We start from the raw sequence: 18753 nt of genomic DNA, 5'->3' as shown, positions 1-18753 counted from the left end.
CCATCTCTTGGTTTCATTGATCTTTTGTATTATTTTTTTGTCTCTATTTCATTTAATTCCGCTCTGATCTTTATTATGTCCTTCCTTGTACTCCCTTTGGGCTTATTTTGCTGTTCTTTTTCCAGTTCCCTTAGGTGTGGGAATAAGCTGTTGATTTGAGATTTTTCTTGTTTCTTTATGTAGGCCTGCATTGCTATAAATTTCCCTCTTAGGACTACTTTTGCTGCATCCCATAGATTTTTGGTCATTGTGTTTTCATTTTCCTTTGTCTCAAAGTATCTTTTTGATTTCTTCCTTGATCTCATTGTTGACCCATTCATTATTTAGTATCATGTTATTCAGCCTCCATGTATTTGTGTGTCTTCCAGTTTTTTTCTTGTAATTGATTTCTAATTTCATAACACTGTGGTCAGAGAAGAGGCGTGATATGATTTAAATTTTCTTAAATTTATTGAGATTTGTTTTGTGGCCTAACGTGATCAATCTTGGAAATGTTCCATGTGTGCTTGAGAGGAATGTATATTCTGCAGTTTTGGGGTGAAATGCTCTAAAAATATCGATTAAATCCAACTGGTTCAATCTGTCATTTAAGGCCACTGTTTTCGTATTGATTTTCTGTCTGGAGAATCTGTCCCTTGTTGTCAGTGGTATGTTGACATCCCTATTATGATAGTGTTACAGCCGGTCTCTGTTTTTATGTCAGTCAATATCTGTTTTATATATTTTTTTGGGTGCATTGATGTTTACTAGGTTGACCATAGTACTCTTTTAAAAAAAGCAAGGGGACATATTATTTTGAAGTCAGTTATAAATGAGCATGTGCCTGTTTTGGCCTTTCCCTACCTCACCTTTCTCACATTCCTAGGACACTGCCTCATGTGCCTTTAAATCTTGTTCTTCACGGTATAAAAACGTATCTCTTGGCCCAAGTTGCAATAATGAGATTTCTTACCTCTACCCTATTACAAATTTATATTGCATTTGAATTTGAATCTTACCATAAAACCTGTGTTTATGTTCTATACTCTTCGAGGAATACTTAGTTTAGACTTAAGCAGTTGCAGCTCAGGAAAGAACAACAGCGTGGGAGAACAGTTGTAAGAAAATCCTTGTTTAAAGTGGCCTTGTCACTCTGCTAAAGCTGGCCTGTGATTAGCTGTCAGAATCTGTATCAACTCAGCTCCTCATACAGCACGACTACCATGTCTCTTGTACTTTTCCAGTCCCTGATCTTTCAGCCTTTGTAGAACTGCTTCCTGGTTTTAAATATATGCCTGTGTTAATCTAACTAAAAGGAAGGCCTTAATTCCTCTGGAGTAAATAGCTGGCCATGAATGGATAGAAGCGCAGAATTTTCAGCAGTCCGTGATTTATTGAAGAAGTATGAGTGGGAATTGATCTCACACTACTGTTCAGGAAACAATAGCTCATTTGTTTCAAAGTAATTTTTAGCAACTAAAATTATCAGTGTATGTTTATAAGTTATGGTTTTGAGTCAGTCATATTTCTTAACAAAAGCTCTTTACTTAGGTTTCTGATGATTTTTCTCAATGAACTGCTCATTTTCTCTTTACTTGGAGGTGTTTTTTAAAATACGTATAATTGATTTCAATAAACTGCACATATTTAAAGTATAAACTTTGATGTTCTGACATATATATATATATAGGATGCCAAAAAATGTATACATTTTAAGAGATGTTATCTATGTGTTACTCTTCGAAGTTTAATTGAATTACGGTAGCAATGTGTAGTATGACGTTAGCTCAAAAGATGGTGTTAATCAAATGAATGCTAGCATCATTCATTGTATTACAATTTTAATATATTTTTTTTCCTTTCTTAAAATGTGTATATGTTTTTTTGGCACCCTCTGCATGCGCGCACGCGCGAGCGCACACACAAGTGAAACCACCACCATAGACAAGATTGTAAACATATTTATTATCATCATCAAAAGTTTCCTCATGCCCTTGATAGCCTCTCTTCCCTGCCCCTTCCTAACTCCTCCTGCCCATCAACCACTGGTTTGCTTTAGGTCATTATAGATTAGTTTGTATTTTCTGGGATCGTACAGTGTATACTGTTTGCCCAGATCCTTTTACTCAGCATGATTATTTTGAGATTCATCCCTGTCATGTGTATAAAAAGTTCATTCCTTTTTGCTCATGAATAGTATTCCATTGTATGGATAGACCACAATTTGTTTATCCATTCATAGGTTGATGGACATTTGGGTTACTTTCAGTTTGGCACTATTACAAATAAATCACCAATGAACATTAATGGAAATGTGTTACTTTTTCTCTTGGGTAAATACCTGGGAGTGGAAAGCCTAGATCATATGATAGATACATATTTCATTTTTTAAAGAAACTGTCAAACAGTTTTCCAAGTGTTTTACCATTTTATATTACCACCAGTAGTGCAAGAGAATTCAAGTTCCCTTATATCCTCACCAACACTTGGTATGGTCATTCTTTTTTATTTTAGCTGTTTGAATAGGTATGTAGTAGTATCTCATTGGGATTTTAGTTTGCATTTCCTGAATGACTAAAGCTCTTGTGCATCTTTTTTCAGGTGTTTGTCATCTGTATATCGTTTTTGATGAAGTGTCTGTTCAAACCCAAATTTTTAAATTGAGTTGTTGTCTTACTGTTGAGTTTAAGAGTTCTTTAATATAATTTGGATACAAGTTCTTTACCAGATACATGCTTTGCAAAAATGTTCTCCCAGTCTGTGACTTGTCTTTTTATCTTAACATTGTCTTTTAAAGAGTAGAAGTTTTAAAATTTTGATGAATTCCTGTTTTTTACAGATTGTGCTTTTGGTGTTATATTTAAGAAATCATTGCCTAACCACAGAGCACAAAAATTTTCTTGTTTTCTTCTAGAAAGATTATTTTAGGTTTTACATTTAGGTCTGTGATCCAATTTGAGTTAATTTTCATATATGGTGTGAAGTTGTTGTTTTTTTACGTGTGGATATCCATTTGTTGAAAAGGCCATTCTTTCTTTACCACATTACTTTTGTGCATTTGTTAAAAATCAGCTGTCCAACAAACAATAAAAGAGAATTGATAAGTTGAACTTCATCAAAATTAAAAACCATCAAGAAAATGAAAAACAACTACAGAATAGGAGATAATATTTGCAAATCATGTATCTGAGAAGAGACTGGTGTTTAGAATATATAAGGAACTCTTACAACTCAATAATAAAAGGCAACCCAATTAAGAAGTGAACAAAGGATTTAAATAAACATTTCTCCCAGGAAAATACACAAATGGCTAATAAACACATGAAAATATGCTCAATGTCATTATTATTGGGGAAGTCAAAACCACAATGAGATAACACTTCACGCACACTACAATGGCTATAATAAAAAAAGACAAGTCATAATAAGTGTTAATGAGGATATAGAAATTAGAATTTCCATAGATTGTTGGTGGAGAATATGTATGGTACATACATACATGTCACAAAGATGGTACAGTCACTTTGGAAAACAGTTTTTCAGTTTCTTAAAAAGTTAAACATAGAGTTTCAATTCCACTGCTGTCTGTATACCCAAGAGAACAGAAAATGTCCATCCACACAAAAACTTACACAAATGTTTTTAGCAGCGTTATTCATGAGAACCAGGAAATGGAAGCATCCCAAATGTCTAAAAACTGATGCATAGATAAATAAAACGTAGCATATCTATATAATGGAATATTAGCAATAAAAAGGAAAAAAGTAACGATACATGGTACAGCGTGGATGGACTTTGAAAACATTATGACAAATGAAAGAAGCCGGTCACAAAAGTCCACATATTGTACATGTATAACCCCATTTATACGAAATGTCTAGAATAGGCAACTCTACAGAGATAGAGAGATTTGTAGTTACCTAGGGCTGTCGGAGAGGATGTGGCGAGTGACTGCTAATGAGTACAAGGTTTCTTACGGAGGTGATAAAAATGTTCTCAAATTACATTATGGTCATGGTGAACTTTATGGTATGCAAATTGTATCTCAGTAAAGGTGTTTTAAAAAATGAGTTTCCTGTATATGTATGGGTTTATTTGTGGACTTTCTTTCCTGTTCCATTATCTACCTTTGTGCTGATACTGTGCTGTTTTGCCCAGCTCCTTTTACTCAGCATGATTTAGTTTTATAGTAATGTTTGAAATCAGATGGTGTTAGTCCTCCATTTTTCCCCCCAGAGTTGTCTTGGCTATTCTATGCCTTTGCATTTCCATATGAATTTTAAAATCAGTTTGTCAATTTCTACAAAAAATTATTCTTGGATTTTAATTGTGACTGTGTTGAATCTAGATAACTTGGGGACAGTTGGCATCTTAATAATATCAAGTTTTACAAACCTTGAAGAAGGTATCTCTCCTTTACTTAGCTCTTCTTTAATAATTTTTCTCAGTTATAGATTTCAGTGTATAGGTCTTTCATATCTTTTGTCAAATCTATCCCTAAGTATTTCATATTTTTGTTGCTATGGTAAATGGTATTTTTATTTTTTAAAGATTTTATTGAGGAAGGGGAACAGGACTTTATTGGGGAACAGTGTGTATTTCCAGGACTTTTTATTGGGGAACAGTAGTGTGTTTTTCCCCGGACTCATCAGCTCCATCCAAGTCAAGTTGTCCTTTCAATCTTAGTTGCAGGGGGCACAACCCACCATCCCTTGAGGGAGTCGAACCGGCAACCTTGTGGTTGAGAGCCCGGGCTCCAACCAACTGAGCCATCTGGGAGCTCGGCGGCAGCTCAGCTCAAGGTGCTGTGTTCAATCTTAGCTGCAGGGAGCACAGACCACCATCCCTTGCAGGAGTCAAACCGGCAACCTTGTGGTTGAGAGCCCACGCACCAACCGAGCCACCTGGTTGCTCAGCAGCAGCTGATTGACTTCATTCTAGTTGCAGAGGGTGCAGCTTGCTGGCCCATGTGGGAATCGAACCGGCAGCCCGTTGCCCAGAGCTTGCTCTCTAAGCAACTGAGCCACCTGTCTGCCCGTAAATGGTATTTTTTAAATTTCAATTTCTGATTTTAGTATATGGAAATGCACAGTTAATTTTTGGATGTGGATCTTGTACCCTGCAACCTTGTTAAACTCACTTAATTCCATTGGATTTTTTAACATGCTGATCCTTTCATCTTTAAACAAAGACAGTTTTAGTTCTTCCTTTAAATCTGGATGTCTTGTATTTATCTTTCTTGCCTGATTACACTGGCTAGAACATCCAGTACTATGTTGAATGGAAGTAGTGAAAATAGAAAATCCCTGATCTTAGGAAGAAAGTATTTAGTCTTTTCACCATTAAATACAATATTAGCTGTAGCTTTTTCATAGATGCCATTTATCAGACTAAGGAAGTTCCCTTTTGTTGAGAATTTTTATCCATACACACACACACGCACACACAGTTGGCCCTTGAATGCATAGATTTAAATCCATATCTAAGTGACTCACACAGTTCAAACCATGTTGTTCAAGGGTCAACTATAGTTTTTCTATTTTAGTTTGTTAATATGGTGAATTGGGTTCCCAGACTCAATTCCAACCTGTGGGGGAGGGAGTCCCCCACACCAAGAGACAATTCTCAAACACCAGCGGGGTGTCTAAGAATTCAACTAAATTCTGACACTACCCATAGATAGAATAGATTTCACAGGTTAAGGGTTCAGTCCTACAAAACCATTTGTCTGTCCCTCTGCCCCTCTCCCAACTTCCAGCAACCACTTATCTTTTCACTGTCTCCATTGTTTTGCCATTTCCAGAATGTAACATAGTTGGAATCATACAGTATGTAGCCTTTTCAGGTTGGCTTCTTTCACTTAGTAATACACATTTAAGTTTCTCCATGTCTTTGCATGTCTTGGTAGCTCATTTCTTAGCACTGAATAATATTCCATTGTCTGGATGTACTACAGTTTATCCATTCATCTATTGAAGGACATCTTGGTTGCTTCCAAGATTTGGCAGTTATGAATAAAGCTGCTATAAACATCAATGTGCAGGTTTTGTATAGATGTATTCTCACCTCCTTTGGGTAAATACCAACTAGCATGATTGCTGGATCATATGGTAAGAGTATGTTTCGTAAAGCAGCTATATCATTTTGCATCCTGCCAATACTGAATGAGAGAGAGTTCCTGTTGCTCCGTATCCTCGCCAGCATTTGGTGTTGTCAGTGTTCCAAATTTTGGCCGTTCTAATAGGTGACATGATGTGGAGCAACTTTTCATATAATTATTTGCCCTCTGCACACCTTCTTTGCTAAAATGTCTGTTCAGGTCTTTGGCTCATTTTTTAATTGAGTTGTTTGCTTTCTTACTGTTGAGTTTTAAGAGATCTTTGTATATTTTGGATAAGAGTTCTTTATCAGATGTGCTTTTTGCAAATACTTTCACCCAGTCTATGGCTTGTCTTCTCCTTTTGACAGCATCTTTTGGAGAGCATATGTTTTTTATTTTAACGGAGTCCACCTCACCAATTGTTCCTTTTGTAGATCATGTTTTTGGTGTTGTATCTAAAAAGTCACCACCATATCCAAGATCATGTAGATTTTCTCTTAACTTATATTCTAGGAGATTTATGGTTTTGTGTTTTACGTTTAGCTCTATGACCCATTTTGAGTTATTTGTATGAAGAGTGTGTTTAGATTCATTTTTTGCACGTGGATGTTCAGTTGTCCCCACGCTATTTATTGAAAAGACTCTTTGCTCCATTGTATTGCTTTTGCTCCAGTCAAAGATCAAGTGGCTGTATTTATGAGGGTCTATTTCTGGGCTCTCCATTTTGTTCCATTTTTTATTTGTCTGTTCTTTCACCAATACCACCCTGTCTTGATTACTGTAGCTTTATAGTAAGTGTTGAAGTCCAACCTTGTTCCTCTTTAGTATGGGGCAATCTGGGACTTTTGCCTCTCCATATAAACTTTAGAGCCAGTTTGTTAATACCCACAAAAGTTGCCTTTGTGTCCCTGGACTTTCAGCTCCATCTCCTCAACTCAGGGAGTCCACAAAGCTCTACCTCAATTGCTCTGGCCTTTTCTGCTGCTTGGAAACTTTCAAGGTAGTAAGCGTGGGCAGATATAGGGCTCACTTCATTTGTTTACCATCTGTCAAGGATCATTGTCTTTCATTGCAGGAGGTCCAGAATCTTGAAAACCATTGGTTATTTATTTATTTATTTACTTACTTACTTATTCTATTTATTATTTTGCCTGGTCAGTTGGTCGATTTATTTATTTGGTTGTTTAGGTGGGAGGGAAATCTGGTTTCCGTTATTTCATTTTAGCCCAAAGCGGAAGTCCTGTCTACTCGTAGTTTTAATCTGAGAAAGCTCTTGTACTTGGATTCTTACAGAAAAACTCTTGGTAGTAACCATTGGTCATTTCCATTTGAGAGTATATATGTATACACACACACACACACAAACACACACACACTCCAGAGCTGTAGGATAAACTCAAATCAGCCAACACTAGTTTTTGAAGCTGTTCTAGGGGTGTTAAACTGATTTCCTGACTCCCTTGTTTATGGGAATTTCTTGAGTTATTTGGACCTAGACGCTAAATCTAAATAATGATTTCATGAAATTCCTAACCATGTTATGATTTTATTCTCAGAATTAAGAAAAAGAAAGAGCAGCAACGTTATGCTGAAGAGCAGAGGATGTTAAGAATGAACGTTCATGAAGAGCCATATTCAGGGGAAAAGATGAGCGAGATGTTAGCCCAGCTACAACTTGAGGAAATGAAAGGAGCCAGAGAAAAACAGCAGCAGAGAGAAAGGGAATACCAAAGGTACTTTGAAAAGTTTTGCATGGAATTCTGGCTCTAGAAGAGACTTGTTAGGAAGTCAGTGTTCTCACTTCCCTTACGAGAGTTCATGGTGTCTTCTCATACTTTGGGTACAGAACTTCACCAAATTTCTCAATTGCCTCGTACCTCTTGGGAACAGCATGCATTTTACCAGTGCCATTTCCCAGTACAAAGAGAGAGAGGCACAGAGGTGTGGAGTAGTTTTAACAGTTAAAGCTGGTAGTACATTAAAGACTCATGCTCATTCTCTTCCGAGTGGTTCACTTTGCCTGATTATACTGTATTTTTATAGATATGTAGAAGCTTTAAGAGCCCAGATCCAAGAGAAAATGCAGCTGTGTAACATTACTTTACCTCCACTCTGCTACTGTGGCCCTGACTTTTGGGATGCTCATCCTGATACTTGTGCCAATAATTGTATTTTCTATAAAAACCACAGAGGTAAGTTTCTTAAAGGAATGCTTGGGGCCTACAGTTAAAGAAAGGTAGTGATTGTACTAGTCATTATAATAATTTCACGTTTATTGAGTGCTTACTATGTGTCAGAGACTGTTATAACCCCTTTACAGAACAACCCTGAGGCAATAAAAATAGTTATAGTGAGTTATATTTTTCTTTGAGATCTGTTACCATCTTGTCTCTATTATGCTAGGGAAGTATTTCCAGCTCACTCCACTGGAGGAGAACTTGGGTTCCAGGTTCTCCTGTAAATGAAGAATATTAGAGTTTGCCTTTTATGACCATGAAGTTGGGACTCTGTCCAGTTGAATTCCCTCTTGTCCAAAATACTTTATTGTTATCCAACACAGACTTATTATCACATACGAGTATATCCACATTAGACTGCCAGTTCTGCCAGGGGACGCTGAGGAAAATGAGGGCCAGTATAAACTCTGTGTTTATCAGGAATCCCAGCTAGAGAAAGTGGAGTCCTTCCTGCTAGCCATAATGTTTCTGTTTCCTGTCCATCCTTAAACATAGTAGTTTACATCACGTAGAGATTATGTAGGCTTCATGCACATACTGAAAATACTGTACACATTTGTATTCCTAGTGCCCCTTCTGTGTGTTAGGAGTTCCTTATCACTTCTGTGAGTTATATTTTAAAAACACAAATCTGATGATGCCATTCTTCTAAAACCTCCAGGTTTTTTACAATACAAAATGCATGGCATATTTGGCATATTTTCTGTCTGGCCCCAGGCAAAACTCCAGCCTTATGAAACTTGTCATTGTCATACACCAGTACATGTCACATTTTTAAAATATATATATATCTTTTGCACCTCACATACTCATTTCTCTGCCTAGAATGCTTTCTTTCTTTTACTCTTATTAAACCTTCAAGACCATCGTAAATGTTACCACTTCTGGAAATCTTTTCCATCCTTTCTTAGATAGTTTTTTCATTCATTCCCAACTTTATTCCGTGATGACACTTGGTATATGTCTCTGGTTTGAAAGTATTACACTGCAATTTAATTATTTCTTGTGTCCATCCTCTCCATTACCTTTTCTATTCTCACAGAGTGCTTGGCATATAGTAAGCACTCAATAAATATTCAATGGATAAAATTAATACCTATGAGACTGGGTAGCGAAGCAGCACTAATAGTAAAGACGTTGGGGAGTTGATTAGGATCTGACTTCACCACTGTGCAAACCTTTATTTGCAGCCTATACCCGGGCACTGCATTCAGTCATCAGTTCCTGTGATATTCCTGAGGGGAACTCAACTCTTCGAAGCGCCATTCATAATTTTGCTTCTGCCCACAGACGGACTTTGAAAAATGTTTAATAAGAATCTGAAATCAACTGTTAGCATTTCAGCCTTCACTTAAAATCAACCATGAGAGATTATTTAGGAAAAGCTGTTAAAGTGTGTAAAATGTGTGATCTGGAAAGAAAGGCCATCCCCCATAACAACTTTCTCTGTAATTAGAACGGAACCATTGTTTCAATCTCCATCTTGGGACCAACATGGAAAGTTGACTTCCAAACTTGGCTATTTGCTGTAAACCACATGGAATCTATTGTTTTAAAAATGTTCAGTAAGGCTTTTCTTACTTTGCTGTGCTGATCAGAAGAGATCATGATAAATCTTTGAGATTATTTCATTTATTGTCTTTCTAAAATTGTATCTTTGAGTCTTGACATAGTTGAAAAGGTCTGGATGAAGCAGGAAAGAAGATGATGACATGAGTTTCTGAACGTCAGTGGCCATCTAGATGGCTGTTTGCTTTTCTAGTTGTGTATAACAGATGAGAAGAATCTGAATTTGGTACACATTTTTTTCCTCAAAATCTTTCTCTCCTGTTTTTTTTTTTTTTTTTTTAACTTACTACCTTTTTCTCCGATACAGTGATATTGGACATAAGGCTTTTTAATTTTATAACTTGCATTGCCAAAAGAAGGGAAATAAACTCACTGTCATTAGAGCATCTTCTTTGTGAAATAATTCTGATATTTCAAAAACTAAATCTGAAGTCAAAATGAGTCAAGTCCTGCCTTATTTCCCTGTTTTAAAAATTTGGTGAATAGCATACCTACAGAGCAGATGAAATAAAAATTGCTATGGTTAGTATGAATTTGTTATTTCTTCACAGTATTTCCTGACACAAAATATGAAAAGGTTTAGTATTATGAATTAAAGCTATATACCAATGGTTTCTTTTTCATACTTTCTCTAATGATCAGGGTTGAAGAAGCACTTAGGTTATGTCTGAAAAACACCTAAACATCTAGCCAGGTCATTGAAAATAAGGATCAAAATTACCTGTATTATGAGATTGTTTGGTTGTTTAAGCAGATTAAATATCCAGTTCAGTCAAAATCCTTAAGTAATCACATCCTCAATTCAGACTTTAAGAGTTGTATTTTTTAACCACTTTATTGAGATATAATTCACATACCATATATTTCACCCTTTTGAAATGTACAATTCAATGGTTTTTAGTGTATTCTAGGGTTGTGAAACTGTCAAATTTTAGAACACTTTTGTCACTGTAAAGAGATGCCCCCATGATCCAGCAATCCCAGTTCTGAGTCCATATCCAAAAGAATTGAAAGCAGGGTCTTAAAGAGATATTTGCACACTCATGTTCATTTTAGCACTAAATTTATAATAGCCAAGAGGTGGAAACAACCCAAATGTCTACCTACAGATGACTGGATAAACAGGATGTGGTATATACAGAGGATGCAAAAAAAAGTATACACATTTTAAGAAAGGAAAAAAATGGTACTAAAATTGTAATACTCAATATATACTGATAACAAAAGATGAATACAAGTCACGTTTGACTTCTGCAGTTATAAGAGGTGCTCAGAGTGGTTACCATCAGCATCCAGATGCTTCTGATTATGGTGAACTACTGCTTGAGCAACGTTGACCAAAGTTTCCACTTGTATCACTGCGCATGCCGTTTCAGTTTCTTCACACAGTACTGTGCGTCTCAGACTTACCACGAATGCGTGCAATTGTTAGGTGTGTTGGAAGTTCACGCCTCCATTGTTATACTTCCACAACATTATCGAATTTCAAATACCACTTCAAAGTGGTCTTGCGCTCCTCGAACAACAGCTGTGTGTCTGCCATTTTCTTTGACCATCCTGCCTGTCGCACGGTGACACTAGCATTCATTTGATTAACAGCATCTTTTGAGCGAACATCATACTACACATTGCAACCATAATTCAGTTCAACTTCGAAAAGTAATACATAGATAACATCTCTTAAATTGTGTATACATTTTTTTGGCATCCGGGTATACATACAATGGAATATTAATATCACTCAGACTTGAAAAGGAAAGAAATCCTGTCATATGCTATAATATGGATGAGCCTTAAGGACATTCAACTAAGTGAAGTAAGCCAATCACAAAAAGACAAATACTGTGTGGTTACATTTATATGAGGAATCTAGAGTACTACAATTCATAAAGACAGAAAGTAGAATGGTGGTTGCTAGGAGGAGGGGGAAATGGGAAGATGTTTAATGGGCAGAGTTTCAGTTTTGCAAGTTGAAAAAGTTCTGGAGATCTGTTTGACAACAATATGAATATACTTCACACTACTAAAGTGTGCACTTAAAATGGCTGCAATGATAATTTTTAGATTTTGTGGGGGCTTTTTTTTTCACCCCTCCCCCTTTTCCTTCTCTCCCTCCCCCCCAACTCCGAATCAAGTGGTTGTTCTCAGTCTAGGAGGATGCTGCTCCTTGAACCATGTTGGTATTGCCCTCCCCCCCGCCCCCACCTGAGGCAGTTGGTCTCCTGCCATCGGTCGGCTGCTCAAGGCAGCTCACGGCAGCTCTCGCCGGCAGCCCAGCTCCAGGTCCAGCCATTGTTCACCATCTTAGCTGTAGACGGCACAGTTCACTGGCCCATGTGGGAATTGAACCAGTCACCTCGGTGTTAGGAGCACAGCACTTCAACCGCCTGAGCCACCCGGCTGCCCCCTATAGGGTTTTTTTAACTACAAAAAGCAAAACCCCATGCCCATGTAGCAGTTGCTTCCCATTCCCTCCCTGCTCAGCCCTAGGCAATCACCAACTGTCTGCCTGTATAGATTTGCCCATTCTGAGCTTTTCATGTAAATGAATCATGTGATTGTTAACTTCAAAATAAAAGGTCATCTTGAGAGGCGACAAGCATTAGTTTGAGATCCAAAAGAATAGCTATTCTGGAAGCACTGATTTGGCAGAAGGCCAAACAGTGTTCTGATTAGGAAGTGAAGGCAGGGGGTATTCCTGAGAAAGGGAAGGGGCATGATTATGTTCATAGAAGGAAGGCATTTCTATGGGGGTTAATAAGCTAAGAAATGAATTTCTGTAGGTGCCAAGAAGCTAACATAGTGATGATAATTCTAAAGAATGTTTTTAATTTTCAGTCCAGTTGTTGTAACAGACAGTTGTTTGGAATACAGTGTGGCAGTAGGCCCAGTCTAAAGGCTATTTTGTGCAGTTTTAACATTCCAAAGGTTTCAGGAGGCAAGTCAGTGCCTCTGGGATGGCAGCTCTGACTCCATTTTAAAGTGGCTCCATTTATATTATTTTTTTACACAATAGATGGTCTTTAGTGACTGGACTCTTTCATTTAATATAATGTTTTTGTTTGTTTTTAATTTTTATAAGAGTTCATTTGAGCTTATTTGAGTGAAGCTGATGACATGCTGGGAAGCAAGATCTCAAATGCTCTCTAGTATAACGTTGTTAAGATTCATCCGTGTTGTAGCATGTGTCAGTACTTCACTGTTTTTTAATACCAAATAATATTCCACTATGAATAGACCACATTTTATTTACCCCATTCATCAGTTGATGAATATTTGGGCTGTTTCTACTTCTTGGCTATTATAAATAATGCTGCTGTGAACATTTGTTTACAAGTTTTTCTGTGGACGTACGTTTTCATTTCTCTTGGGTATATACCTAGGAGTGGATTTGCTGGGTCACAGAGTAGGTAGCTCTATGTTGTACCTTTCTTTTTTATACAAATCTCATTTTATTTAAAAAGTCCAGTCATTTTTTAAAAAATTTTATTGGGGAGTGTTGGGGAACAGTGTGCTTCTCCAGGGCCCATCAGCTCCAAGTCATTGTCCTTCAATCCAGTTGTGGAGGGTGCAGCTCAGCTCCAAGTCCAGTCGCCGTTTTCAATCTTAGTTGCAGGGGGCACAGCCCACCATCTTATGTGGGAATGAACTGGCAACCTGGTTGTTAAGAGCTCGCGCTTTAGCCAACTGAGCCATCCGGCTGCCCCACTGGAAGCTCAGCACAGCTCATTGTCTTCAATCTAGTTGAGGGCACAGCTCACTGGCCCATGTGGGAATCGAACTGGCAACCCTGTTGTTAAGAACTCTCGCTCTAACCAACTGAGCCATCTGGCTGCACTGACTGCTGCCCCATTTGTATAACTTTTTTGGAAAACAATCTCTTCAGATCCTTTGCTTATTTTGTAATTGGGTTATTTATCTTTTGTTTATTGAGTTACGAGAGTTGTTAATATATTCTACATACAGGTTTCTTGTCAACATGATTTGCAAATATTTTCTCATAGGGATTGTCTTTTCACTTTCTTAATGGTTTCCTTCAAAGTACCAAAGTTTTTAATTTTGATGAAGTGTAATTCATCTACGTTTTCTTTTGTTGCTTTAACCATTACCTAAACCAAGGTTTACATATACTCCTGTGTGTTCTTCTAAGAGTTTTATAGTTTTAGCTCTTATATATAGGTCTGTGATCTATTTTGAGTTTATTTTTGTGTATGGTGTTATTAGGGGTCCAACTTCATTCTTTTGCATGAGGATATTTAGTTGTCCCAGCACCATTTCTTCAAAAAACTATTATTTGCCCCTTTGAATTGATGTGACACTCTTGTTGAAAACTGATGGATCACTAATGTAAGGATTTATTTTTGAACTCTCAGTTCTATTGCATTAATCTTTACGTTATCCTTATTCCAGTTTCTTGATTACTGCTTTGTGATAAGTTATGAAGTTGGGAAGTATGAGTCCTCCAACTTTGTTCTTTTTCAAGATTGTTTTGCTGTTCTGAGTCCCTTGCATTTTTCATATGAATTTTAACATCACCCTCCTGTAAAAAAGTCAGCTGAGGTTTTGATAGGGGTTGCATTAAATCTATAGATCAATTTGGGAGCTATTGCCCTGATCCATGAACATGGGATGTCTTTCCATTCGTTTAAGTCATGTTTAATTTCTTTCAATAATATTTTGTAGTTTTCAGAGCATAAAATTTGTACTTCTTTTGTTAAAGTTATTTGAATATTTTATTCTTTTTGATGCTATTTGAAATGGAATTGTTCTCTAGATTTTATTTTCAGGTTGCTCATCACAAGTTCAAACCATCATTATTGTACGTTTCCTAAGTAATCTCTCTGTCTGCACCTTGTGAACTTCTTTCAATACAGCAGCCAAACTTAATACATCCAAAACCAGTCCTCTGATCCCTACCCCTACACACACACACACACACACACACACACACCAAACAACAAAAAAATCTGTTCCTCCTGCAGTCTTCTCCATCTCTCCATCCTTCTAGTTGCTCTGGCTAAAAAAACATGGAGTTGACCTTCACTTTTGTCTTTCTTATACAACCCACATCCAATCCTTGTCGGCTGTACCTTGGAAATATATTCAAAATAACAACTATGAGTTATAGTGTCTGCCCCACTACAACCCTGAGTCATCATCCTGACTCACCCGTGTTATTGCAATAGTCTCCTAGTTGGATTTCTTGTTTCCTTATTTGCCCCTAAAGACTGATCTTAGCACCACCGCCAGAGCAGTCCTTTCAGAAAAAAGTAAGGTTGTATCACTCCTCTGCTCAGTCTCCTTTGGCTATTTGTTTTACTCAGGAGAAGCCAGAGACTCTACCATGTCGTACAACACCCTGTAAAATCTGGTCCCAATTACTTTTGAGGCTTTAGCTCCTCCTTGCTCATTCTGCTTAGGCCCATTGTTTTGTGTTTTCCTGGAGGTTGCAGGGACACTCACTTCATGGCTTTTTCATTTGCTATTGGCTCGGCCTGGGGACACTTCTTCCTTACTTTCTTACCTCTTTCAAGTCTTTATTCAGATGTATTTTATTTGAGAGCCTTCCCTGACCATCCTATCGCAAAATGCAACCCTCCTCCCCACCCCCACACTCAGGTTTTCTTATCCCCTTTCCCTGCCATACTTTCTTCATGGTATTTATAGCTGTATGACAAAAAATAGCTATATATATTTTAATATTAATTTTTTTCTCTGTCCCCACTAGATTGTACACGAGGACAGGGATTTTTGTTTTTGTTCAGTGTTCTATCCTCTGGTTCTTAAGACTATGCCTGGCACATAATAGGCTCTAAGTAAATGTTTGTTAAATGAACAGATTTGTCTTTCAAAAATTCCAAATATTTCTACATGATTAGTAGCTTTACCTAATGTTTTTGATTGTTACTCAGAAGATCTTTAGACATCGTTTTACTTTGTTTTGCATTTTCTCATTGCCACTGTGATTTGAGACAATTTAGTTTCTCTGGGATACAGTTTTCTGTCAAACAAGAGGGTTATATTAAGTGAACTTCAGTCTTCCCTGTAGCTTTTACATTTTATGAATTTATTAGTTGTGTTTTATAATGTTGACCTCATTGTCCAGTTTTCCATTTCATTGTTCTTCATGCTGCGTTGTGGACAAGTGGTACGTTTTACTGTGGACAGTGAAATAAGGTGGGACAAGTTCATTTTCCTCTGCGCTGACTCCAGCACTCATCTTGTTGTCAGAGGGGATGCAAGTTCGGTCGGTCACAGCGGACAAGGCAGTCAGAACAGGAGGACGCAGGAAAGGATGGCCAGAAGTCCAGCAAGAGGGGCCTGACCCCAGGAAAGCTCAGCTGTGCTGTTCCCCAGAGGGAACTTTATCTCCTTATAGAATCCAGGAATATATGCGGGATAGAAGCAATGTCAGGGTTATGGTGGTAGCAGAGGATATTCCTGTCCTCGTCAGAAAGCTGGTACATGACGTGTTCTCCTGGGCAGTCCAACTGAAAACAGTGCTCCAATTGCTTTGATTTTGTCAGTGCCATGTGCTTTCCCTTGCACTGTCTAGAGTTTCCAGGCAGGAATTCCCACCCGTTCTCAGGAATTTTTTTCCGCTTTGCCGTTCCTGAATCCTGAGATATAAACTGTTTTCTGTTCTCCACGGTAAATCGTTTCCACAAAGTGACGGCCGATACTACCAACCACCTGGGTTCAAAGAGTCGATTTTCCTGATTTCCCGACCAACTTTTCTTGGTATTCCGGAATGGAAGAGTGAAAAAAATTCCTGAGAACGGGCAGGAATTCCCCCCTGGAAATCCTAGTTGCAGTATATTACTTAATTGTCCAGGCCTCACCCTTACCTTTAGATGGACAGGAATAAGATTGCCAACCACCTGCTGGGTGAAGTGGCTAGAAACTGCTGCTTTCATGTCTTCTAATCATTTAAGGTGTGATAAAGGAAGTAGCTATTATTACTCTTCTGTGCTTGTTTATTTAGATTCTATTTTGGGAAGCAAAGTATTTCCTTTACTTTCCCTCTACATGTAGTGAGCATAGTTTCTTTGTGCCCCATTTGTTTTCATGCTTCTCAGAAAAAGAGATTTGGGAGGTTGGAAATATAGAGGAGGATAAAAACAAATGTTTCCCTGGCATGTTAGGCCCATTCTCCTGGTGAAAGACTTTGAATATGTTCACTTCGGTTTTTAAAGCCCTCTTAAGGTGTAAATGAGCAGTCCATCTGTGGTCTCGCTCTCAGCTCTACTCTGATCACCGCTAGAGGTGTACGCCAAGGAGAAGTCACTGAGTCCTTTTGAGTAAGGCAGTTTCGTGGTGTACTGCACCGGTCAGCATCCCTTTCAGGCCCCTAAGATGAGATCGCTCTTGGTAGACGTTAACACTCAACTCTTGCCTTAGGTTCCTTCCTCACCCCCCAACACACCTCCAGCAATCATTAATGGATGGAACCATTAGACATCACTGGTCCACCCTCACGTCACTCACTCAGAGTGAGAGAAGCAGACGAGTGCCTCCTGACGTGATGCAGTAGGAAGCATACAGTGCCTTCTGCAAAGTATTTTTGTCCCCTCAAAAGCTGAAACTCAATATTGTCAAACCTTTAAGCCATTTTCATCTGGTTCTGGGACAAGATTAAGTTCTACTGCTCTAAGGAATCCATTGTATAGAATAAATTAACTACTAGTCACTTAAAATGGTACTAGTTATATACCATCCTTGGGAGGATTGAGAAAATTGTCACTCAAATAATTTTCTGTGTTTTTTGGTTTGGATGAAGATAATATGTAAAGAGAAAAGCTGTGAGGATTCCATTTGTAGGAAATAGGGAGAGAGAGGGTAACAAATAATATCATGAGAAAGCAGATATCCAGAGGATGGGTCATTTTATAGGAAAACTGATCCAAGTTTTTCAAGTTAACGGCTTGAATTTCAAAAATGGGGAGGTAGCTGTAGATTCAGACAGACATATAGACGTAACAATCACCAAATACAATGTATGGGCCTTGTTTGGATCCTGATATGGAAAAAAACAGTCTGAATAAAGGTACCTTGAAGCAATTGGGGAATTTGAATATAGTCTAAGTTATTCATTTTGTTAGGTATGATGAGGGCATTATCGATATATAAGAAAATATCTATACAGAGACGGAGACTAAAGTACATAGCGATGGAATAAAATTATGTTTGAGATTTACTTTAAAATAATTCAACAAAATAAGGTAAGATGTAGATAAAGTAAGTGTAGCAAAAGTTTGATAATAGTGAATCTAGGTGACTGGTATGTCAGGGTTTTATTATTTTATTTGCTCTATTTTTGTATATATTTGAATTATTTAAAAATAAATTGACTTTTAAAAACCATGAACCTGAAATAACCTTGTTAGCATTATAACTATTCTCCCCAAACCAAATAGGTTTACGTAGGAAAATAATATCCTTTAATTGTGGGATTTCAGGTGGTGATTAAAACCTAGAAGGTACAGCATTTTGTGGCCTTTCTGTAAAAAAGACTGATTAAATAGAAAGTTTCATTCCAGCAGGACAGATCTATAGGGAAGTTTCCTGACATAAGTCACACCCTGGTGAGTAAGCAGATAGGCACCCAATCACCTGGTTTTATAATTCCCAGGCATATAAAAGTTGAGATCAGGGGTGAAAGACCATGGAGAACATCAGGGTAAATGCAAAAAAGAACAAAATGATAATTTAGTAAAAGAAGCTTTAAAATCTTAGAGTGAGATGGGAGTAAGAATATATATATATATATATACATGGTTCAATTCAGGGAGGGGAAAAGTCATTTATGTTTCTATGGTCCCTCTGAATAGAGTCTTCCAGAGATTGAAAAATTGTCACTTGTCAAAG

At 37.6% G+C, this 18753-nt stretch overlaps 1 protein-coding gene across 5 annotated transcripts in view; it reads left to right on the top strand.

The window, feature by feature from the left end:
• The window catches only part of CCDC15 (coiled-coil domain containing 15), a 68747-nt gene extending 58329 nt beyond the window's left edge, over positions 1-10418 (top strand). For all 5 annotated transcript variants that reach the window (XM_019710459.2, XM_074321363.1, XM_019710460.2 and 2 more), the window contains 3 exons: positions 7636-7812; positions 8123-8271; positions 9507-10418. In XM_019710459.2, coding sequence (XP_019566018.2) covers positions 7636-7812; positions 8123-8271; positions 9507-9628 — 448 coding nt within the window. In that variant the 3' untranslated portion in view covers positions 9629-10418. The remainder of the gene's footprint in view (positions 1-7635; positions 7813-8122; positions 8272-9506) is intronic.
• The last annotated feature ends 8335 nt before the right edge of the window (positions 10419-18753 follow it).

The sequence above is a fragment of the Rhinolophus sinicus genome, linkage group LG16, assembly GCF_036562045.2.
Source record: "Rhinolophus sinicus isolate RSC01 linkage group LG16, ASM3656204v1, whole genome shotgun sequence".
NCBI classification, from domain to species: Eukaryota; Metazoa; Chordata; class Mammalia; order Chiroptera; family Rhinolophidae; genus Rhinolophus; species Rhinolophus sinicus.
Note: the sequence above shows the minus strand (reverse complement) of the source record. Positions and strands in the feature narration are given on the sequence as shown.